This window comes from Apostichopus japonicus, chromosome 16, assembly GCF_037975245.1.
Source record: "Apostichopus japonicus isolate 1M-3 chromosome 16, ASM3797524v1, whole genome shotgun sequence".
Classification (NCBI taxonomy): Eukaryota; Metazoa; Echinodermata; class Holothuroidea; order Aspidochirotida; family Stichopodidae; genus Apostichopus; species Apostichopus japonicus.
Window position 1 is genome coordinate 20583461 of NC_092576.1, and position 26696 is coordinate 20610156.

The following is a 26696-nucleotide window of genomic DNA, read 5'->3' on the forward strand; positions in this document are numbered from 1 at the left end:
CACGGCCATAGTATATAAAAATGCCATGCTACAATAATAACGTTACGAGTGCCTATGTTGCAAGAGCGCGCTAAGTAGCACAGATAAGGTCGAGTCGTTGCGGATAAATACGATTAACATTTGTTGTTTACTCAAATACGTTCAAATGTAAACTGTCTTGTTTAAATCGAGAATAACGAACCGTAAGTAGAGAATTTTACGTATTGTTTTGAAGAAGAATGCCACTCAAGGAGATCTATTTCATTCACGTGTGCATAATTAACTCTTCGCCGCCACAATTCTTTGCAAATCTGAGTCTGGATTTTTTCCTGCGTAGTCAACCTGTGCATTTAAGATTGCTATGAAGAGTGTATGTTCCAGCTGGCATTCACCAGTTAGCCATGTAGATGATGGAGCAGGCTAGTAATCCCAATATTGTAGAGCGCATGCGCACTACATTAATAAGTCATGATCGTACTGTGACAGTCTCGATGTAAGGTGGCATGGGTTCAGAGTGGCTGTCTCGGGTGACTTCTTTAAAAACAATAGCATCCTGGCAGTATGGACCTAGAGATGACACAAGAAAACTATCCTCTGTGAACAGAGTTTGTATGTTTCAGACAATCTGGGTATAATCATAATCACTTTCATAGTCAATGGTTTACAGTTCCATATTTTCTAGCTTTGAATTTTGTGGTATATTTTATGCCGTCATTCCCTATTCCAGAATACATATGAAGCTTTAAACTTATTGAGAAGTGCAAAGTTGAAAGGGAGTTTGGCAGGTTCATCATTTGATCTAAACTGAGGAACACATTCTTGACACTATTCCTCTTTCTTAACAAATCAAGATCATCATTCTGCACACGGTGGTTTTGTAAATGAAGGTTTATGGATGTGGTTATCATTAATATCCCCCTCTATCCTTCTCGCCTCAGTTGAGGAGAAGTAGAGCAACAATTGTACATAGCCTGGAAATGAATATTCAACAGATTGGGATTGTGAAAGAAGAGGTCCTCGTTCTCCTACAGCAGTAACATGTCATCTCTAAAGAGAGACTGTAATTGGGTTATGTTATGTTATGTTATTTCAACAGTTAATAAATTACACAGAAAAAAATCAGCAATCATTTTTTTCTTCTGCACAAAGATTTAAATTGTATTTCCACTCAATAATTGCACATATATTGCTGTGACAGCATAGGTATCTCTCATAAAGCAATATTTACCACAAGAGCAGAATGGGTGAGGAAAGATGAAGATTAATAGTTGACTATCTTAGTTCAAATAAACTGACATGTTAAACCCAGCAACCACACAGCAAAGACAACAACTAGACTAAGAATCATACTATTGTTACAATTACTAAAACAAACTCTAAAGTACTCCCTCTTTATCCTTTGGGAGTCCTTTAGTCTGTTAAGCCTGTATTGGCTTTTTAAAGGACTTCACTCCACATTTATATATTTATTATCTGTGGAAAATCAAATCACATAAACAAACGAATAATAACAAACAAAATTACTTTGTATTCAAAATCATTGCAGTTAGTATAAAATAGTAGGACTTCATACAAACAACATTGTTAAGAAGAATCTTAGCCAGTTGTACAACAGACTTAAAAGGGCAATGCGTAGGACGGGATTACCTCCAGAAAACATGAAAAGGCTAGAGAGCTAGGCCCTCCCCATACCAGCACCCCTCCCCACCCCCACCCTCCCCACATGTTGGTATCATCCTTAGTTATAAATTTCACAAATACCCTGAATCAACTTACATGTATATGGGAGATGTAAACCTCTCTGAGCAAACCATTTTATATACACATAGGTGTAAGTCATATACACACGTCCTCTCCTACTAAGACTATACAAATTGCACAATACTGCCAGAGGTTTATATTTAACCCATGTATGCCTCTATTAGCCAACTTCCCTTGTATCACCAGGATATATAGTTTTGAATGTATATTGACTATTGTAAGGAGATGTGAACAGCTCAGGTGTTTTACAGCATTTATTGAGAATCTCCAAAATGCATCGTTGATCTTGTTTACATCTTCACACACGCTGTTGATCAGGCGCATAGCCAAGGGGGGGGCAAAGTGGGCAACCCCCCATTGAACGTATTGTTTGTATTTTTTTATATCGCTAGTAATTTCAAAATAAAAAATGCTTAGATGCAACTTACAAGGCCTGGGAAATGCATTTCCAGCAATCTGGGAGGCATTTTCGGCCAAAATATTCTTGTACGCTTCGCGCCAACTTATGGTGGCGCTACGCTGAGATAGTTTGCTACAGCTGCTACAGTTTTCGCCCCTCCCTTGGCAAATTCCTCACTACGCCCCTGCTGTTGAAACATACTCAACTGCCCTTGCAGCACATTTCAAAATAAGGAGGATCATATAAACAGCTCTAAAGTAGTCTCATACCTCAGAAGACAAGCTACTTCCTTGAAAGATGTAAGACATATTCATCATTCACCATGTTATTTCACTTAATCTTTCCAGAGAGAGGCAAAAATTATGGGATATCATTGTTGGCTCAGGAAATATCAGAACCATCAATGTATACAACATAACATTTAAGGAATGATGTTACAATCACTCAAATATGACATACCAAATATTAGACTAATTAACCCTGTGGTAGCTCTTTTAATAATCTGTACTTTATCAATTGACAGAGATGGTATGATAATTCAATAATTTAAGAACACATAAAGGACAGAAGTTATGTCTTCAACTATATCATAAGTTAGTCTTTCATTGATACTATAACTACACTTAAATCTCAAAACTGAAAAACAAAATTCATATATGCTACATTCTATAACACATACGATTTTTTAGGTCTCATATTATTCACCAAAATCAGAAAACAGCATTCTACGAAACGAAACCAACAAAATGGAGCTATAGTGGCTATTGTTTAGCAGTCATAAACTCCACATCTGCAATGTACAAAAAACTGGGACGGTGACTCACACACGGTCCACAAAATAGTTCCCTTTGTAAAGCAAGCTGTCTGCAGTGTTCAAAGATAGATCTACTGACCATTGTTCAGATCTGAATCTGATAGCTGATGACCATTACTCATTTCTTGCTCAGCTTGACCATTACTCATTTCTTGCTCAGCTTGACCATTACTCATTTCTTGCTCAGCTTGACCATTACTCATTTCTTTCTCGGCTTTACTCGGTTTTCTTTTACGGGAAGCGGCTTCTTTGCCCATTACTTGAACTTTGTCAGGGTAACTACAGCGGACATTGTAAGGACATGTTCTCAGATGTTGACCAATGGGAGCATAGTCCTCAAACCCCCAGGAATGCACTGGAGTAAACGAAGTACTGTAAAGCCATGTCTGGAAAATAAAAATGTTTAAGGAAAGTTACAAAATGACAGGCTGAGATCTCTAATCAATTTGAAACAAACATCCCAACCATACGTCAACTCAGGAGACAACACAGTAACAGCACAGGATATATAATAAAGGGAAAAGGCTCAGGAGACTAAAACACAGTAACAGCACAGGATATATAATAAAGGGAAAAGGCTCAAGAGACTAAAACACAGTAACAGCACAGGATATATATGATAAAGGGAAAAGGCTCAGGAGACAAGACACAGTAAGAGCACAGGATATATAATAAAGGGAAAAGGCTCAGGAGACTAAATCACAGTAACAGCACAGGATATATAATAAAGGCAAAAGGCTCAGGAGACAAGACACAGTAACAGCACAGGATATATAATAAAGGGAAAAGGCTCAGGAGACTAAAACACAGTAACAGCACACGATATATAATAAAGGGAAAAGGCTCAAGAGACTAAAACACAGTAACAGCACAGGATATATATGATACAGGGAAAAGGCTCAGGAGACAAGACACAGTAAGAGCACAGGATATATAATAAAGGGAAAAGGCTCAGGAGACTAAATCACAGTAACAGCACAGGATATATAATAAAGGCAAAAGGCTCAAGAGACTAAAACACAGTAACAGCACAGGATATATAATAAAGGGAAAAGGCTAACAGTAACAGCACAGGATATATAATAAAGGGAAAAGGCTCAGGAGACTAAAACACAGTAACAGCAGAGGATATATAATAAAGGGAAAAGGCTAACAGTAACAGCACAGGATATATAATAAAGGGAAAAGGCTCAGGAGACTAAAACACAATAACAGCACAGGATATATCATAAAGGGAAAAGGCTCAGGAGACTAAAACACAGTAACAGCACAGTATATATCATAAAGGGAAAAGGCTAACAGTAACAGCACAGGATATATAATAAAGGGAAAAGGCTCAGGAGACTAAAACACAGTAACAGCACAGGATATATCATAAAGGGAAAAGGCTAACAGTAATAGCACAGGATATATAATAAAGGGAAAAGGCTCAGGAGATTAAAACACAGTAACAGCACAGGATATATAATAGAGGAAAAAGGCTCAGGAGACTAAAACACAGTAATAGCACAGGATATATCATAAAGGGAAAAGGCTAACAGTAACAGCACAGGATATATAATAAAGGGAAAAGGCTCAGGAGACTAAAACACAGTAACAGCACAGGATATATAATAGAGGAAAAAGGCTCAGGAGACTAAAACACAGTAACAGCACATGATATATCATAAAGGGAAAAGGCTCAGGAGATTAAAACACAGTAACAGCACAGGATATATAATAGAGGAAAAAGGCTCAGGAGACTGAAACACAGTAACAGCACAGGATATATAATAAAGGGAAAAGGTTGGCAAGCAAAAGGTTAGCTAGATTTGTGAACGTTTTGGATGAAGTGCATGAGAATCAAAGTTTAACTATTGAAAAGAAATCATATCTTGAAATGAGTTTCCCTTCAACAGGAGTAAGAGGGTGTTCATCAGTGTTGTAACAGCATCGTCCTCATTCCCTTTTCAAAATTAGGCTAAACTAACCAAGAAAGAAAACTGGTTTTCTGGCATTGTCTTGACAGTTTTCACTTTATTTGGTAAGTCATATCTCAGTCAGTGTTTTCAGGAATGTCTACAAGTGCTTTCAAAGTTAACAAACTATCATCCAATCAAAACCCACCAGGCTTAGTGATAGTCTGCAACTTATACACAATAAGATTGAATGTACCATCTCATACAAGACTTAAAAGTTTGACCTCAAGTGACATTGACCTCCGGTGAAAACAACAGAATTATCTGCTAAGGTGCATCCACAAGCAAGCTATGAAGTTCATCCATTTCCTTTTGAAGTTCTCATGTTTACAAAGTATCCACAGTTTGACATCTGCTGACCACATAAGAATTCCACTGAAAGCAAAAAGGTGCATCTACATGAAGTTAAACCACCATGAACTTTTTGAGCTATGTTTGCAAAGGTGTCTGACACACATATGCACACAAATAATACAAAACTGCCTTATTGTGTCTGTTACAGTAACAATGAGAGCTGTCGATCCTCTATTTATGATTATACATCTTGTTCATTCATTTTTAATTTCATCTTTATTTCTTGTTAAAACATTTACACCTATTCCTCTCAGTGTCTCATAGATCCAGGGTACGACCTCACTTTGATGCTGCCATTTACTCATGTACTCATTTACCAAACAATGTGAAAGTTGTCACAAACTGCAACTCATTTAAGAAACATTTCATGTGCTCAAGAGACATTGACCTCTTTGGTAAAGCAGAAATAATATTATCAACTTCATTGTGTATGTCCAATTTAACCTTGAAAGGGTGGAACTTCATTACACTATTTACAATTTAACTAATTAACACAAACTGAAAATGTTTCACGGAAGCACAACTTACATTCTTTAGTTATATCTGCAGAGATGGTCTTTCACACAAGGAATGTTTTTGTTTTTGTTTTCTTTTCATTGTTTTAGTAAATTTTACAACTAAACTGTACCATATGGTCAGGATAAGCATGAAATTTGGCATTGTTTTTAGCAAACCAATTTACTGGTAATTCAAATGAAGAACAAGCATAGTAGCATCTGTACAACACTGTGAATGTAATTACACACTAAGTGCTATGGACTTCACAAACTAACTGGTACTAAAGTAGCAAAAGACCAAGGAAGGAATAACTTTGAGCTTGAGGATTTTATTATATAATGAGACAGTTGTACAAGCAAGAAAATGATTCCTTTGCTCTTTTTCAATGTTAATTTCTTTCTTCCACAACATATGATACTCATCAGGTCCTATCTCATCTATTATGAAATATTATCTGTATGACTTACATATGAGAAATTTATCTGAGTTTGAATTACTGCTATGTTCATGTCAGCAAAGCAGAAGTCAGTCCTGATGGACAAGGTAAGTCAAAGGAGCAGATATATAACAACCATGAAGAAGAATTGAAGGGAACCTCACACTCACATATCACTCTCAGAGATAAGAGGGTTTAAAAAGTTCAAAAGACCCCATTCAATCTAATCAGTCTTGCCATCACCATACTCATTCCTTCCCCACCATTCAGTGTGTGTATCCTGTAAGCACCCATCCCATCAGTGCGTGTATCCTGTAAGCACCCACCCCGTCCGTGTGTGAAAACTGTAGGCCCCAACCCATCAGTGTGTGTATGATGTAGGCCCCCACTACTTCAGTGTGTGCATGCTGTAAGCACCCTCCCTTCAGTGTGTGCATGCTGTAGGCACCCATACCTTCAGTGTGTGCATTCTTTAGGCAACCAGCTTTTTAGTGTGTGCATGCATGCTGTAAGCACCCACCCCTTCAGTGTGTTCATGCTGTATCAGTGTGTGTATGCTGTAGGCACCCACCACATCCTTCAGAGTGTGCATGTTTTAGGCTCCCACCTTTTTAGTGTATGCATGCATGCTGTAAGCACCCCCCCATGAATGTGTGCATTCTGTGAGTACCCCACCCGTTCAGTGTGTGCATGCTTTAGGCCCCAGTGCATACAGTGTGTGCATGCTGTAAGCACCCACCCCTTCGGTGTGTGCATCCTGTAAGTACCCACCCCTTCAGTGTGTGCATGCTATAGGCACCCGCCCCTTCAGTGTGTGTATGATGTAGGCCCCCACTACTTCAGTGTGTGCATGCTGTAAGCACCCTCCCTTCAGTGTGTGCATGCTGTAGGCACCCAACCCATCAGTGTGTGCATCCTGTATGTACCCATACCTTCAGTGTGTGCATTCTTTAGGCAACCAGCTTTTTAGTGTGTGCATGCATGCTGTAAGCACCCACCCCTTCAGTGTGTTCATGCTGTATCAGTGTGTGTATGCTGTGGGCACCCACCACATCCTTTAGAGTGTGCATGTTTTAGGCTCCCACCTTTTTAGTGTGTGCATGCATGCTGTAAGCACCCCCCATCAATGTGTGCATTCTATGAGTACCCCCCCTTCAGTGTGTGCATGCTGTAAGCATCCACCCGTTCAGTGTGTGCATGCTTTAGGTCCCAGTGCATACAGTGTGTGTATGCTCTAGGCCCCAACCCATTTGTGCATGCTGTAAGCACCCGCCCCCCTTTAGTGTGTGCATGATATAGGAACCCATTCCTTCAGAGTGTGCATGTTTTAGGTGCCCACCTTTTTAGTGTGTGCATGCATGCTGTAAGCACCCCCCCCCCCTTCAGTGTGTGCATGCTGTAAGCACCCACCCGTTCAGTGTGTGCATGCTTTAGGCCCCAGTGCATACAGTATGTGGCATGATGTAAGCACCCATCCCTTCAGTGTGTGAATGCTGTAGGCTCCCACCCCTTCAAATGTGTGCATGTTTTAAGCACCCACCCCTTCAGTGTGTGCATGCTGTAAGAACCCACCCCTTCAGTGTGAGAATGCTACAGCCACCCATCACTTCAGTGTGTTCATGCTATAGGCACCCACCCCTTCAGTGTGTGCATTCTGTAGGCACCCACCCCTTCAGTGTGTGCATGCTATAGGCACCCATCCCTTCAGTGTGTGCATGCTGTAAGCACCCATCCCTTCAGTGTGTGCATGGTGTAAGCACCCATCCCTCCAGTGTGTGCATGCTGTAGGCACCCATCCCCTCAGTGTGTGCATGCTATAGGTGCCCACCCCTTCAGTGTGTGAATGCTATAGGCACCCACCCCTTCAGTGTGTGCATGCTGTAAGCACCCATCCCTTCAGTGTGTGCATGGTGTAAGCACCCATCCCTCCAGTGTGTGCATGCTGTAGGCACCCATCCCCTCAGTGTGTGCATGCTATAGGTGCCCACCCCTTCAGTATGTGAATGCTATAGGCACCCACCCCTTTAGTGTGTGCATGCTGTAAGCACCCATACCTTCAGTGTGTGCATGGTGTAAGCACCCATCCCTCCAGTGTGTGCATGCTGTAGGCACCCATCCCCTCAGTGTGTGCATGCTACAGGTGCCCACCCCTTCAGTGTGTGCATGCTGTAAGCACCCAACCCTTCAGTGTGTGCATGATAAAGGCACCCACCCCTTCAGGGTGCATGCTACAGGCACCCACCCTTTCAGTGTGTGCATGCTGTAGGCACCTACCCCTTCAGTGTGTGGATGCTATAGGCACCCATCCCTTCAGTGCGTGTATCCTGTAAGCACCCACCCCGTCCGTGTGTGAAAACTGTAGGCCCCATCCCTTCAGTGTGTGTATGCTATAGGCACCCACCCCTTCAGAGTGTGCATGCTATAGGCACCCACCCCTTCAGTGTGTGCGTTCTGTCTCCACCCCTTCAGTGCTATAGGCACCCATCCCTTCAGTGTGTGCATGCTGTAAGCACCCATCCCTTCAGTGTGTGCATGGTGTAAGCACCCATCCCTCCAGTGTGTGCATGCTGTAGGCACCTATCCCCTCAGTGTGTGCATGCTATAGGCGCCCACCTCTTCAGTGTGTGAATGCTATAGGCACCCACCCCTTCAGTGTGTGCATGCTGTAAGCACCCATCCCTACAGTGTGTGCATGTTGTAAGCACCATCCCTCCAGTGTGTGCATGCTGTAGGCTCCCATCCCCTCAGTGTGTGCATGCTATAGGCACCCACCCCTTCAGTGTGTGCATGCTGTAAGCACCCATCCCTTCAGTGTGTGCATGGTGTAAGCACCCATCCCTCCAGTGTGTGCATGCTGTAGGCACCCATCCCCTCAGTGTGTGCATGCTATAGGTGCCCACCCCTTCAGTATGTGAATGCTATAGGCACCCACCCCTTCAGTGTGTGCATGCTGTAAGCACCCATACCTTCAGTGTGTGCATGGTGTAAGCACCCATCCCTCCAGTGTGTGCATGCTGTAGGCACCCATCCCCTCAGTGTGTGCATGCTACAGGTGCCCACCCCTTCAGTGTGTGCATGCTGTAAGCACCCAACCCTTCAGTGTGTGCATGATAAAGGCACCCACCCCTTCAGGGTGCATGCTACAGGCACCCACCCTTTCAGTGTGTGCATGCTGTAGGCACCTACCCCTTCAGTGTGTGGATGCTATAGGCACCCATCCCTTCAGTGCGTGTATCCTGTAAGCACCCACCCCGTCCGTGTGTGAAAACTGTAGGCCCCATCCCTTCAGTGTGTGTATGCTATAGGCACCCACCCCTTCAGAGTGTGCATGCTATAGGCACCCACCCCTTCAGTGTGTGCGTTCTGTCTCCACCCCTTCAGTGCTATAGGCACCCATCCCTTCAGTGTGTGCATGCTGTAAGCACCCATCCCTTCAGTGTGTGCATGGTGTAAGCACCCATCCCTCCAGTGTGTGCATGCTGTAGGCACCCATCCCCTCAGTGTGTGCATGCTATAGGCGCCCACCTCTTCAGTGTGTGAATGCTATAGGCACCCACCCCTTCAGTGTGTGCATGCTGTAAGCACCCATCCCTACAGTGTGTGCATGTTGTAAGCACCATCCCTCCAGTGTGTGCATGCTGTAGGCTCCCATCCCCTCAGTGTTTGCATGCTATAGGTGCCCACCCTTTCAGTGTGTGCATGCTGTAAGCACCCACCCCTACAGTGTGTGCATGATAAAGGCTTCCACCCCTTCAGGGTGCATGCTATAGGCACCCACCCTTCAGTGTGTGGATGCTATAGGCACCCATCCCCTCAGTGTGTGTATCCTGTAAGCACCCACCCCATCTGTGTGTGAAAACTGTAGGCCCCATCCCGTCAGTGTGTGTATGCTATAGGCACCCACCCCTTCAGTGTGTGCATGCTATAGGCACCCACCCCTTCAGTGTGTGCGTTCTGTAAGCACCCACCCCTTCAGTGTGTGTATGCTATAGGCACCCATCCCTTCAGTGTGTGCATGCTATAGGCACCCACCCCTTCAGTGTGTGCATGTTTTAAGCACCCAGCCCTTCAGTGTGTGCATGCTGTAAGCACCCATCCCTTCAGTGTGTGCATGGTGTAAGCACCCAGCCCTTCAGTGTGTGCATGCTGTAAGCACCCATCCCTTCAGTGTGTGCATGCTGTAGGCACCCACCCCTTCAGTGTGTGCATGCTATAGGCACCCACTCCTTCAGTGTGTGCATGCTGTAAGCACCCATCCCTTTAGTGTGTGCATGGTGTAAGCACCCATCCCTCCAGTGTGTGCATGCTGTAAGCACCCATCCCTTCAGAGTGTGCATGCTATAGGCACCCATCCCTTCAGTGTGTGCATGCTATGGGCACCCACCCCCTTCAGTGTATGCATGCTGTAGGCACCCACCCCTTCAGTGTGTGTACAGCTCCAATCAGTCAAAACATCAATGAACGTATTTTGACAAACCTTGTATGATATCTGCCAACCTGTAGGGTGCTTCTCCCACAGTAGAACAACCATGCCTCTCTCCTCTAAAAGACTGCTACAGACCTGTCGAAGAAGTTTAGAGGCCATTGCAGCATTGTTCATTGAAAAGGAGTCTAGAAATCTAAATAAGTACTGCAGCAGTTCAAAGGGGAGTCTGCTTAAATAGTCGAAATGGATCTCTCCTTCAGACCCTTGACCATTAACACAATCAACATCAACAGCATCAACATCAACATCAGCAGCACTAGCAGCATCAGCAGCAGCTTGTTGCTCCTTTGTAGCACCATCCATCCGAAGCCCAAAGCTCTCTAGTTTTTGACTGTGGATAATCTTAGCTCCATGAACACCAGGGTAAAACCTTCGTTGTGAGTATGTACAGCCATACGGTGCCAAGGGACAGCGCTGTTCTAGCCATCCATTGAGACCTCCATGGATATCACTGTGCACATTCTTAAAATGGTTAGCAAATTCATCCCTCCTGAACTCCTGTGAAAAAGACAAATCAGTGTCATTTAATTGTAATAAACTGCCCTAAGTAATGCATATATATTGTAGTAAACATAAACCACTTATAAACACTCCATACACAATACTGTACCATCAATAATGTGGAAGGAAATCAACTCTTCAGTTATAATTCAGACCAGCCTGGTGTCATTTAAATGAGGCACATCGGCAGATAAGGTATTACATTGTCCATATCTGCACCAGTAGAGAGTACAAATAGGAGGCTGTATTAACATGGCTTTCAGACTATGTTTTACTTTTCCAAATCTATTGGACCAGATTATAGAGGATTTAGTGTTAAACATATCTTTAACATTTTTACCTTCAGTTTTTATATGGACATGCATGATCCTTTGAATGTCTTAGAAAGAGTAGAAAATACAAATTCTTACAAGAGAAAGAGAAACATAAAAATAAATAATCCGAACATTCCTTCACCTCAGGGAATGTAGTTTACAAAGTCTGTAGCAGCACAAACATACACTGGCTGACATAACACCTGTTCTGTCTTGGTGCCTTACCTTAAGTGGAATTACAAGAGAAACTACTGTATCTTTGTACAGTGAGGGCATAAACAACCTTTATAAAAGAAGCTAGACTTTAATGCTAGAAGTGCTCAGCTGTCTAAAATTCTTTTTTTTTCTGGCGAATGATCTAGATACTGGAGCTGATAAATCAGTTCACCAGGTCGATTATGTTCACCAGGTGAGATTACTGTACCTGAGCACACAGGAATGTATACATTGAATCTGGTTTGGTCTGGTATCTGGTGATGGACTCCATAGATAGGTCCAAGCCTAGAGAGTTCTTGCCAAAGCTAGACAGGCATGTTTGTGGTTGAATCACTAGTAATTTGGCATATCCTCTAGACGGTGCTGCAGAAAGGTCACCTGTGGTAGAAGAAGTGACAAACAGGGCCGGAGGATGGAAGTCCATGTCACTACTACTGGCAGAAGAAGAATGTTGAGATGTGGGGCTTGCTTGAAGGTTCTGAAAGTGAAAGAAACAGAGAAAACTGAGAAAGAGTAGGTAATAACTGTAAAATGTCAAATCAAGTGACTACAGTATCAACAAATAACAGTACATAAAGTAACTATCAATGAATAATAGTACTCACATAAAGTAATATGACAGACTTAGCCAGGCTACAAATACTATTAGCAAAGGTATTACATCTTCTATGGGTTTTGAAGGTTATACTGCTGTTAGTAACATTAGAACACCTTGTATGGATGTGAAGGTTACAATGCTTCAAGTAACTATGGTTACACCAAATAATGTACACCATGTATGACTATGACTGATATATACTGCTTTAAGCAACTATTAGGAAATAACAGATCACCACCAATGATTATTAAAGGATTACTGCTTTTAGTAACCATCAACAAAACACAACATATAAACTATATAGCTACTGTATGGGTTTTTGGAAATTTTTAAAGGATTCAATGACCAAAATCTCTTTCATTAGTCGACATGGTTTTAGTCAAACATGCAGTGATCAAGAACTCCCAAACTTTCTCATAAAACACATTGATACAAATATCAACAGTTTGTCTCTTTTCCAGAATTCTTACACAAGGCCCATCTCCCTCCCCACCCCACCCCCACTGCCCCCACCCCACCCCCACCCCACCCTTTAGATAAGTGTCCATCCATTAATTAAAAGGAAGATCTCTGAGGCACACAAGACTCTTATGTACACCAAAAGGTTTGTTTGAAAACATATGCTAATAATCCCTCTGATAAATTACATTTGAAATGTGCGGCAAACCTTAGGAATGAGAAGTAACCTTTGACCTTGAATGTTATGAATTATTCATATTAGTAATTAACCATACAGCTTTACTTTGAAGAGCGGGTTAACTATTATGATTTACAATGTTGTGCTGTTTCTTCTGAAGTAGTAAACAAACCTGATGCTGATGAGGCAACTAGCAATTACCAATTCACATCATCTGACCTGCCCCCTTCCCCTCCCATCCCCCCTCCCCTTCCTGGGCCCCCGTTTTGCTATAACATGTGCAGTGATCAATCCAATGATACATACCTTTTGTCCAAACAGTCATGCAGCTCTTACTGTATACAGCAGTGCACACCAGCACTGTACAGAAATAACCAGTGCTGATAGCTAAGAGGTTACCAACACCTTCCTGACACCTTCATTAAATGATGGCAGGTTTTATGCTCTATCACTATAATAGTACACAATGTCAATACAAAATGGCTCTGCTAATTGCTTAACAGATGGAACACCTGATGTTTGCTGTTTCTTTATTTTTTGGTTTTCATAAGTTGAAGAAAGGAAGATCATATTTTATGTTGATAGAATAGCAGAGAATCTGAGGCAGTCAGTCATGAAACAACACAGAGCTGAATATCTCAAGACATCTCAAGAAGTCTGGAAATAACACAGAGCAGATAGTGTTAGGTCAGTCTCTGAGTCTGGAAATAACACAGAGCAGATAGTGTTTGGTCAGTCTCTGAGTCTGGAAATAACACAGAGCAGATAGTGTTAGGTCAGTCTCTGAGTCTGGAAAATATAACACAGAGCAGATAGTGTTACGTCAGTCTCTGAGTCTGGAAATACTGTAACACAGAGCAGATAGTGTTAGGTCAAGTGAAAGGCTAATAATAGAAGTGTAGAAGCTACACAGGGCTGACAAATCTCAAACAATATCATAGTACGCATAATATGACTCTTTGTATGAAATATGCCCAGTACAGTATACAGTCAGTGCAGTTTATATTGCCCAGTATACAGTCATAACAATGTGTCAAGGCAAAATCAACTATAAAGGTCTTTCATTTCAATGCTTGAAGAGTATTAAATAGTAGGCCTACTTTTAAAGAGTTTCTGTCAAATTCCTCCATAGAAGGAAGGGTAAAAATGAACTGTTCCAAGTTTTAAAGGAAATGTTTTGCCAACTGTTAACCCGATTTGCAGCTCCCAGCAGATGCTTTTGATTAACTCACATTAATTTCACAATTGGTTTCATGACATGGGCCATTGGTAGCAAGTCCTCCAAGTGTTCCACATCTATCTTCCCCAAGCAGCCTCATATCATCTTCCGCCCTCTCCTCCTCCTCTTTACCTCCTCCATCTGCCATCTCCTGCTGCTCTGGATGATGATCAATGTCTTGAGCACCCAGAATTCTCTCCAAGCGTTCTTTGCGTTTCTCACAGTGTGAGCAGTGTATGTATGGGTATGCATCATATATTTCTGGTGGGTAGTGTGGTAATTCACTGGCTCCATTGCTGTAGTACTGTGCTTTATTCTCTGTGAGTTTACCTCTGGTCAGTTCTTGACATATACTATCTCTCAGTCCAGGAGGAGTCATTGCCCTCCTCTTCTCTTCCTCTGTCTTCTCATCTTGCATAGTTTGAAGGAGATGCTCTAATTCTTTAATCTCATCTACATTTTCCTGGTTCATAAGTTGCTTGTCTAATGGTACTGCTGGATGCTTTCTATTTACACTTGTTGTTAGTATTTGCCTAGTTTCCCTGGATGCTCTCATTGACTGTGTTAACATCCGCTGATCACGGAGAGCTAAAGCTATATCCAGTTGATCAGTGTTTGTATTGCTAAGGATTGGAGTAGGTTGGTGCGACTGCCTCTCAGAGGAGTAAACTGGCCATCGGTTCCATTCCATTGTACAGTGAATGACACTAGCAGGACAGACTTCCAAATGACTGGGTATTGATGACCTGACAAGTTGTGCAGTGCAGCCATAGATTCCATTGATACAAGGCACTCTCTGAGATGGACATAGTTGTTTGTGTTCCTGCTGTTTACACTGATGGAACCTTGCCCCACAAAGCAGCTCACACTGCACTACATCACATGTCACGACCGGGTCATCGGTGAAAGAGCAGTAGAGATTAAAACAATTCTGGCAGTGAGAATGGGACAAGTCAACCTTAGTACCTGCAACAGGAAACAGAAACAACAGTTAATATGCATGATTAAACAAACTTAAACTCAGTGGTATGGCTGGATGGCTTCTGGAAGACACAATAATTTATTACCAGTAAACAACAGGCTTTCAGATTTCTTGTTATAAAATGTTTCACTCACCTACCAGACCAGATTGATGTCATAAAAAGACATAGTTCAGAACAAGCCAATTGGAGAATTTAAGACATATTTTTAAGTTTAAAATCTTGACCACTACATTAATTTGTAAGTTCAAGCTGCCCTGACCACTGCAGACATATTTGTAAGTTCAAGTTGCCCTGACCACTGCAGACATATTTGTAAGTTCAAGCTGCCCTGACCACTGCAGACATATTTGTAAGTTCAAGTTGCCCTGACCACTACAGACCTATTTGTAAGTTCAAGCTGCCTTGACCACTACAGACATATTTGTAAGTTCATGCTGCCTGACCATTACAGACATATTTGTGATACTCAAGTGTGGCAACAAATTATGAAGTCACTGTTCTGATATCTGAGTTTTTGATACTGTATGCTGTGAACACATGGACATTTCTTTAATACTGTACCTTTTGAGGCAAAGAGTCAATTTTTCCATCAATCCCTTTAATTGTATTAATGACTGACATAGTACACATCACTTTAATATTTAATTAATGAAAAAATATTTTGGTAACTTACAGCTAAAACCAGTCTCCCTAAAACCATATAGTATGTCTCAAAGAATTCTAGGGTCATATTTGAGACCACAAACAGAGATAATCAATCAATGCTCAGTCCCCAACACAAGAACATCATAATCTCCCTCAAATAGATTTATCTTCTGAATACTATGTGAGGTGGTACCTTAAATATTAAACTTTAGTTGAACAAAACTACTGTATGTCCATCAACAAAACATTATAGCAAATGTGAACTCACTAAGGGGCATCAACATAACATATATGAGGTTTTCATTATTAACTTCAAATGACCCTTGACCTCCATCACAACTACAAGGAGGGTAAAACTCCTTAATGGGGGCACTCAATAACATCCATCAATTAATGGATTTCTGTCTTTGTCTGCTGGGTTCCCTTTGACCATCAACAATAAACAAAAGCAGTCAAGAAGTCATTAAGAGGCTTGCTTTCAGTTTTCTAGATGTCTTGTTCTAAACTGAACGTTGACCTCCACCAACATAATTACTGAAATGCGAGCTAGTCATTAAATTAAGGGGCACCTATGAGATTCACCTACTGTAAGCTGTAGTTGGTGAGTAACTTGTTTCCTAGCTTTTACATTTTGGCAACTAATTAGTTCAGATGACCCTTGATCTTCTCAATAATTCACTTAAAGAGACATAAGTACAATAAGGCATGCAAGCTCATTATGACAAGTTATCATGTTCATAAGCCAGGGCATCATGCACAGACAAACAGACAAACACACACTGTACTGTACTGTACAGTAGGCATGCCATAGCAATCATCTCTTTTGCCTCAGGCAAGCTAAGACTCAGAAATCCATTGTTGTTTACATAACTTGTATACCTGGAAACAAATCTGAGAAAGATCTAAAGCTAAAGGAACTAACAATTACTTTTCTATCAGTTTATCTGCAATGAATTACACTGTCACTATAAACACCAGTAAGTTACTCCTGCTTTTTAGCTTACTGATAGATGCATTGCCAATCCCTTTGAAGTCATTCCCTGGTGAGTCTGAACACTGATGAGTCATACAGTAGTCAATATAATGTAAACTAAGGGGCTAGCTAAGAACAATCTTCAATTTTATGTTTAAGTAAACCTCTTAGAATTGTTAATTATGCTTCTTTGGATTGACAATTGAAAGGCAACATATATTGTAATCATCATGTAAGGCATTCAGCTGTTTATTAATTACTGAATATGTGCAGGCACAACTGTATGTTTGCAGTAAGTAGATGTTTAAATAACCAGCATGTAAAATGCATTGAGGTTTTGATGACTTCAATGCACTAGACTTCTGCTTGTTAGTATAACCACAACTAGCTAATACCACTATGGCATGATAAACACAGGTCAGCCTAGGTACTGTACGTGGCTATACACACCTCCACCAAACACAATAAGGGTATTGAATCCACACACCAAATATTGGAGGTACAGTATCCACGATTTCCATCGCTAGATATCATGTCAAAGGTTTTTCAGAGTTTGACCTCTGGTGACCTATAGGAGATTTGACCTCACAAGCAATAGGATTCTTGTACTCAATATGGCAAATCCATCTACCATGTATGAAAAGTATCCATGATTTCTACCATGAGAAATCATGTTGTGAAGGTTTTCAGGCCTCGACAAATATTTTTGAAAGTACTCGCTATTTCGAGACCGTGACTAAAAATCTACTCGCCAAATTCAAATTCCACTAGGCCTATGATTGCTGGTCAGGTCTCAAAAGTACAGATCTGCAACATCAATACTTTCTATGAACAAAGTTTAGGCAGTTAGGCAGACTACATGGTGCTACGTTATTGCGCATTGGAAAGTCATGTTTCTTTGCAGTATGAAATTTAAACTTGTAACAATGAAAATCTGAGGTTGAAAGAGCATCTATCTTCCAAAAATCCTAGCAGCAACAACAGCAAACTTGTCTCAAAACTCCTTAAATTGTTCTATACTTTGCAAATTATTTCTTAACCCAGTAGGAAAATGCCTTAAGAAATTATTAAGGAGATGTTTTGCCATCTTAAGTGTATGGTATTCTGACTGGTATTCTTCACGTTGTTGTGTTAATGAACCCTTCCACGAATATGGCAAATGTAAATCAGATTGCTATATCTTGTAAATCCCTCATATTCTGCTATCACTTAATATTTCACACTGTTCATTACTTAATCTGTTGTACAGTACATATTGAATAGCCAGTAGTGCTGAAATTGAACCCCAGTATCCCGATCCCAGTGACATTCGTAAATACTACCAGGAGTACGAAACCAACAGGTTATTACTGTACCTTCGTTTTGGTATCATTCCCGGTAATCCCAGACATAATTAAAATATCTACGAGTTACTATTTGAAATAAAGAAAGAAAACACGTTTATTTCTGGTTTCTGTGTTCCTAGTTTGAATAACATTCTGATCAATTTACATACTGGTGTAGACCTATATATTAACAAATCAACTTTTCACATAGTAATTTGGACCTAGGCTACACCAAATATCTAATGTTACTTGGGCTGAGCATGTTGCGGGACCTCAAAGTTATTCTGAAATTTTAGTTATTTATTCTTCCCTCAAACGATGATAGTGAAGGTTCCCATAGAAATCTTACTACATGTATTTCACCTCATTTTGTTATAATAATTATAACGTTTAAGTACATTTTGAGCCAAAACCGCAGGGAGTTTATCCAGCTTAAATCCATCTTCGCCCGGGACTGTACTGTATATTATTATAGCCTAGGGTATGGTACTGGTACACACAGTGCAGTACGGTACTTGAGATTTGATGCTGTAATGAAATGGATTTGTTTATTAACGCGGGGGGTTCGACGATGTCATTTGTGGTTATCTTTGGATACGTTTTTAATTTTTAAGAACTTTTTGTACAAAAGATGGATATGGTACTTATTGCAAGTATATTTTCTGCAGAAAACAACAGCCGATTTACGATATACTATTCTCATGTAGGTGTTGATAGTTGAAAACTTTTCATTGCAAACTTTTGAACTTGAAAGGTTGCTCTATTCCAATATCATGGGATAGTAGGGAACCCCCAATATCTGTTTGTGTACGGATTACGGGTTTTATCCACGTGCAAACATGTTAATCTAATACCGTACGTCAAGTATGATGAAGGATGGTGTGGGGTGCTTTTATCCAAGGTTTGTGCTTTTCTTTTTGAAAGTGTATGTTAAAAGCAAAGGCCCTAATATAGCGTGTTATACTGGATGTTTTCTCTAGTAGTAAAACTTTATACTTGGGTCATCTAGAGTACAGTACAACTCTATACTTGGGTCATCTAGAGTATAGAACAACTCTACACTTGGGTCATCTAGAGTAAAGAACCGCTATACTTGGCTCATCAAGAGTATAGTACAACTCTATACTTGGGTAATCTAGAGTACAGAACAACTCTATACTTGGGTCATCTAGAGTATAGTACAACTCTATACTTGGGTAATCTAGAGTACAGAACAACTCTATACTTGGGTCATCTAGAGTATAGAACAACTCTATACTTGGGTCATCTAGAGTACAGAACAACTCTATACTTGGGTCATCTAGAGTACAGTACAACTCTATACTTGGGTCATCTAGAGTACAGAACAACTGTATACTTGGGTCATCTAGAGTATAGAACAACTCTATACTTGGGTCATCTAGAGTATAGAACAACTCTAAACTTGAGTCATCTATCTTATAGTACAACTCTATACTTGGGTCATCTAGAGTATAGAACAACTCGATACTTGGGTCATCTAGAGTACAGAACAACTGTATACTTGGGTCATCTAGAGTATACTTGGGTTATCTAGAGTACAATACAACTCTATACTTGGGTCATCTAGAGTATAGAACAACTGTTTACTTGGGTCATCTAGAGTATACTTGGGTTATCTAGAGTACAATACAACTCTATACTTGGGTCATCTAGAGTATAGAACAACTCTATACTTGGGTCATCTAGAGTGCAGAACAACTCTATACTTGGGTCATCTAGAGTATAGAACAACTCTAAACTTGAGTCATCTATCTTATAGTACAACTCTATACTTGGGTCATCTAGAGTATAGAACAACTCGATACTTGGGTCATCTAGAGTACAGAACAACTGTATACTTGGGTCATCTAGAGTATACTTGGGTTATCTAGAGTACAATACAACTCTTTACTTGGGTCATCTAGAGTATAGAACAACTGTATACTTGGGTCATCTAGAGTATACTTGGGTTATCTAGAGTACAATACAACTCTATACTTGGGTCATCTAGAGTATAGAACAACTGTTTACTTGGGTCATCTAGAGTACAGAACAACTCTATACTTGGGTCATCTAGAGTATAGAACAACTCTATACTTGGGTCATCTAGAGTACAGAACAACTCTATACTTGGGTCATCTAGAGTACAGTACAACTCTATACTTGGGTCATCTAGAATACAGAACAACTCTATACTTGGGTCATCTAGAGTATAGAACAACTCTATACTTGGGTCATCTAGAGTACAGAACAACTGTATACTTGGGTCATCTAGAGTATAGAACAACTCTAAACTTGAGTCATCTATCTTATAGTACAACTCTATACTTGGGTCATCTAGAGTATAGAACAACTCGATACTTGGGTCATCTAGAGTACAGAACAACTGTATACTTGGGTCATCTAGAGTATAGAACAACTCTAAACTTGAGTCATCTATCTTATAGTACAACTCTATACTTGGGTCATCTAGAGTATAGAACAACTCGATACTTGGGTCATCTAGAGTACAGAACAACTGTATACTTGGGTCATCTAGAGTATACTTGGGTTATCTAGAGTACAATACAACTCTTTACTTGGGTCATCTAGAGCATAGAACAACTGTATACTTGGGTCATCTAGAGTATACTTGGGTTATCTAGAGTACAATACAACTCTATACTTGGGTCATCTAGAGTATAGAACAACTCTATACTTGGGTCATCTAGAGTACAGAACAACTCTATACTTGGGTCATCTAGAGTATAGAACAACTCTATACTTGGGTCATCTAGAGTACAGAACAACTGTATACTTGGGTCATCTAGAGTATAGAACAACTCTATACTTGGGTCATCTACAGTATACAGGGTTCTGCCCAGGGTGGATTGAGTGCCGGCAGGACTATCTAAGCGGAGCGCCACCATCGGTTGGCGCGGAGCGTACAAGAAAATTATGGGTTTTGGAAACCCCCAGATGGCCGGAAACGGCCCTTCCCGAGTATTCTGAGCCACATGTAGACAGCTTTGAAATGAGATCTCATGTCTGGAATTTTTCATAATTAATGAAAAAAGTTAGGACAAATATCTGGAGCACCAGAGTACAGACCAGCTGGTGGTGCCTATTAAATAAATCATTCAGGTTGAGATGATAATTTAGATGGACAGTGAGTGAGAGTCCACTCCCAAATAAAGACGATTCATAATGAATTATGTATTCTCTCTCATTTATTCAACATCGGGCCTATGAAATCGGTCCATCGAAAGAGAGTAAACTAGTGAATAACTCCGATCAACTCCGCGATATCATGCAGTGAACCTTCGAGCAGCGTTTATTACTGCAGTGTTTAAACCTACCCAACTACCACGGTACACGTGCTGCGAATTTCCCAGGTACCTTGCCAAACAACTGTGAGCTCATCCCCTGTCTAACACCAGTTTGTTAACATTTTTTGGCACGTTGCCAGGGAACTTTTCATGGAGTAAACTTTTTTCGTTCTATCTAGAATTAATTAGGTCAGTCAGTAAAGGATCGGTAAAGTTATGCGAAATGATATCTTAGACGTTCAAGAAAAGTAGGTAAAATATTCCCGTTACATTTACTGTAGGTAAGTAAAACACACCTCAAGCCAACTGACTCCTCCGCATGCACACCCCATGAAACACGAGGCACAGTCCATACCATACACGCATAGCACGATATCAAGGCCCCTTGCTATGGCCATCTTTATGAAATTTACCCTTGTAATCACATGTTTTAGGCCACTTGGCATGATTAACTCAATGCTAAATATTGTTTCCATGTTCTTGTAGAAAACGTAAACTCCGCAAAATACAATTAGTTGTGATTTTGTAGTTAATAAAGTGCCGGTCGGAAAAGTCACTCAGGCAGATTGTGACGGTCGGTAATTCAGCGTGCTGGTCGGGCCCGACCGGCGCCGACCGGCAGCGGCAGAACCCTGAGTATACTTGGGTTATCTAGAGTACAATACAACTCTATACTTGGGTCATCTAGAGTATAGAACAACTCTATACTTGGGTCATCTAGAGTATACTTGGGTTATCTAGAGTACAATACAACTCTATACTTGGGTCATCTAGAGTACAGAACAACTCTATACTTGGGTCATCTAGAGTATAGAACAACTCTATACTTGGGTCATCTAGAGTACAGAACAACTCTATACTTGGGTCATCTAGAGTATAGAACAACTCTATACTTGGGTCATCTAGAGTACAGAACAACTCTATACTTGGGTCATCTAGAGTATAGAACAACTCTATACTTGGGTCATCTAGAGTACAGAACAACTCTTTACTTGGGTCATCTAGAGTATAGTACAACTCTAGACTTTGGTCATCTACAGTAGAGTACAGTACCACTCTATACTTTAAAATTAATTTATCCACAGATTCTATCCTTTTAAACAGATTTTACTTATTTCCATGATACTCAGCCTGATCAATCGTTTACCAGTTTCAGTAGTCATGCCGACTTCAACTGGAAACTGAACATGTAGCTTTCCCTGAATGACAGTCTGTAGGGTAAGGGGGTTCGCAAACAGTATAAAACTGCCCTAAATATTATCATTCCTCAGCAGTCACTTAGTGTGTTGGGTTAGTTAAAAACTTAAAAGACTAAGGGGTCTTCACGACTATTGAATTCCAGGTCACAACCGTCAAAGCAAGGCAGGTTGCATGAAGGCGAGTCAGTGTGCAATCAGCTAAATAGTGTATCACATAGTTTGGATTACCAGTGCTATAAGAGGTCTGCTTCAAAAGCAGAATCATGTTCTTAAATATTCCCAGCTATGTACAGTAAAGAACACTATCTGACCGATAGTTGACTACTGTGTATGACACCTTTGATACATCGCCAACTATTTGCTTTTTTATTGCATATATGCTATCATTATAATGATAAATTAAATGTGGACTTAATTCTTTCAATATATATAATCATTAAATATTTATTTTCATTTCCTAAACTGACAATTTGGCAAAATCAAACCTTGGAATTTTAAACATCCAAGTTGATACCAAATAATCAGTATTGCTTTGATTTTGTGCTGTATAAAATATTTAGACTCTCCAATTGTCGGGCCGTTTTTATCTGGGCCCAGGAAGCACTTGTAGAGTGTAGGTTTGATCAAATGATTCCGGAGCCACTAAAGGCCAAACCTACACTGCAATTTACAGGGGATGGGAATGATTAGTTTAAAGGCCTGATATGATAGTTAACAAACTCTGCTGCTAGAATATTAGTCTTGAAGTTTGTGAGCACTACACAGACAGATGTCACTGGGTCTAAGCAAGCTTTGTGTAATAGCAGGAAAGGTTAGCAGACCAATTTTGCAAAATATATCATGATCATGTTAGCTTAAAAAGAGAACCCCAAATGCTTTTTTCTGCATATGTTGTTAAATAGTAAAATCACTTTTCTCATACTTAGGGGGTACAGTCAGAAAGTAACATGCAAAGATTTCAGGCCGTGGCTATTCTTATGACCAGGAGTAACAATTATTTATAAACTATTCTTACGACATCTGCGAATTTCCAGTTACGCATGCGCAGTAAAGTAAATAAAGCAACTGCGCATGCAGTAGGGGTAACCCTAACCCGAACTTATTGTTACTCCTGGTTGTAAAAATAGCCACGTTAAAGCAACTGCGCATGCGTAACCGGAAATTATTGTTTACTCCTAGTCGTAAAAATAGCCACTTTGAAGATTTCAGTCAGTCTTAAAAATGGAGTTGCACTTAGTACAATTATAGAATACAGGGCCATTCATTAACTCTTCCCAGCATCCGGATGCGCGGTGAGCCTGTACATGTCCGTATAATTACACGTATGACGCCCTCTAAAATTCCATCACGTATTTCATTTTGACTCAGCATCCGCGCATCCATCTTGTGAGTACTAGGAAAGGACTTAAATAATTTTCGAAAGTTTCCCCATATACCATCACATATTTCATTTTGACTCCGCATCCGCGCATCCACCCCGGGAGTACTAGGAATGGACTTAAATAATTTTCGAAAAGTTTCAACATATACCATCACATATTTCCAATACTGAAAGTCCCGTATGTACGAAGATATTCCACATCAATAGTGTGTCGTTCTTAAAAGGCATCCATACATGTGCGACGCCCTCTAAAATTCCGAAAGAACTAGGAAAGGACTTAGGAAATTTTTGACTCCGCATCCACGCATCCGCGCATCCACTCAAATTTCAAAAAGAAAGAACTGGGACTTTGACATTTTTTACTTACATACGTACTGGGGTGAGACTGAGCATCCGCGCATCCGGCTGCTCAGATAGAATCATCGAGTGGCCCTGTATTCTATAATTACTCCGCACTCTTTACAATCCTGGCAGTCATCCAGAATTGTGACCAATCTCATCACATTGTTAAGATTGCACTGTAGCCTATACTACATGCACAACCTACATACTGAAGATAACATGTCAAATGAAAATCGCACTGTGTTTCCTACAGCATTAAGTAGTGTGTGCCTAATGTAAATTTAGCCTACGTCAAACTTACTGAAAGGTTTGACTTGCTTGAATAGCCTCGGTCTAAGATTAAGGAGGTGTAGCCTAGGCTAGATGCAAACAAAACATAATCTGTTCTTCTTAGGCCTAACAAAACTCTTTGCTAAATCATTCGTGTTTTGATATTTTCTTACCATCCATTTTCACCTTCCAACAGAGAAACAGACACACTGGCTGGTAACATCTGACTCTGAAGCTAATAAAGTTGCCACATTCGTGAACGTCCTATCTCAGTTCGATCATAAATTGTTCAGATTCCTTACATACTGACTGTGTTGTGTTGCTCTTTGTTAATAATACTAGGTTCAAAGGTCATAAAATTGCGCAATCATAAGCGATTCAATCCGCCTACTACGCTGATTAGTTTTGTTAAGTATGGAACGCCGAAATGGCAATTGTATTACGGTATGTTGTTTACTTCTATGGTGTCTGTTATTATTCTGTTGTCTCCTTCAACGTTGTTGTCTACTTTTGATGCTGTTGTCTCATTTGATGCTGTTGTCTCCATTGAGCTAGTGGTGTGTTCACCTTTATGACGTCAAAATACGTATACAAATTCAAAGAATTTTGTGCTTCAGAACTAGCTAAAATGTCCGACTAGCCTATCTTGTAGGGCTAGGTTATACGAACAAAATGAAAGCAAAAATGATGGAAATCTCTGTAAAGTCGTGCAGAACCTACGTAAATCTTTGAACCTAAGAAAAAGTCGTTTTTTGTCAAACTGACGATTTCCCCCACTTCCCCAAAAGTTTGGCCAAGAAGCTGAAAAACGTGACATAAGAACGCCCAAAGGGTTAACAAATGCCGAAATAAAGCACACGTACGGAAATTAATTGAACATTGGTTTCCTCAATATTAATCACCTCTACAATAAAGTAGACGAACTACAGGCATTGTTATACGGAAACAACTCTGATTTCCATATATTCGGGCTCAATGAAACTTTTTTAAATGAATCTTTTACTGATCATGAGGTCAATATAGCAGGGAACAGTATATTTCGTAGGGACAGGGAGGGGAAACATGGAGGTGGTGTGGCTGTATATGTTAGAAACGATACACCCTGTGTCAGGAGAAATGAGTTTGAAAGTGATGATATCGAAGCCATATGGATTGAAGTTCCATTACGTAATTTTAAAAAATGTTCTACTATGCGTTCTTTATCGCCCACCAGATTCTAAAGCAGAATGGTCAAATGTTTTTCATGAAATAATGACAAGGTCACGAAACTCAAATTTTGATATCATAACTATGGGAGATTTTAACATTAATTTGTTTAGTGGAGAAAACAAAAAATGGTTACAAGATATAAATTTGCAAGGGTTGACACAGGCAGTCAAGTCGCCAACACGTATAACTTACCGTACTTCTACATTAATTGATCATGTCTACACTACAGACGAGCGACTTATTATCAATCTTAGAGTATCTGACATTACAATAAGCGATCACTCCCCAATATATTTTACTTGGAAACATGCCAGCATGAAACCTAAGACCAACGCACATAAATCGATAGTTTAAAGAAAAACAGACAAAATAGATATGTGTAAATTCGAGGAAGATTTAACCCACCAGTTAAATATGTGGTCTGTTCCGAACAGAACAACCCCAAATGATATCCTGGAAACTTGGGAATGTATATTTATGAATGTTCCCAGTATGTAACACCGAATAATACACCCGGTGATCATGATTTTAACGATTTACACCGGTATGTTTCTACAAATGTTCCCGGCGATACACGATTTGACATACCTGAGGTTTCTTATAATTTTGTATTGAATTTCCTTAAATCATTAGACTCCAGAAAAGCAACAGGACTGGGTGATATAAGTGCTAGATTATTAAAAGGCAGTGCTGACGTTATTTCAACGAGCATCACGATTATTATAAACTTAAGTATAAGAAGCAGGATTTTCCCAAGTAGTTGGAAACGCGCAAGAGTTGCACCCATCTTTAAGAGTGGGTCGGTCCTAGAACTATCTAAATATGGACCAATTTCGATACTACCAGTGTTATCCAAAATTATAGAGAAGCACGTTCCTAATGCCCTATTC

General features: G+C 40.4%; 1 protein-coding gene across 1 annotated transcript; it reads right to left on the reverse strand.

The window, feature by feature from the left end:
* Window positions 1-1089: 1089 nt before the first annotated feature.
* LOC139982410 (F-box only protein 30-like) lies at window positions 1090-24930 on the reverse strand. The gene is made up of 5 exons (XM_071995246.1): window positions 24771-24930; window positions 14185-15137; window positions 11926-12195; window positions 10678-11184; window positions 1090-3340 (listed from the first exon to the last, which is right to left on the reverse strand). The coding sequence occupies exons 1-5, from the start codon at window positions 24775-24777 to the stop codon at window positions 3026-3028; spliced, it is 2052 nt and encodes a 683-aa protein (XP_071851347.1). The 5' UTR covers window positions 24778-24930; the 3' UTR covers window positions 1090-3025.
* Between the last annotated feature and the right edge of the window lie 1766 nt (window positions 24931-26696).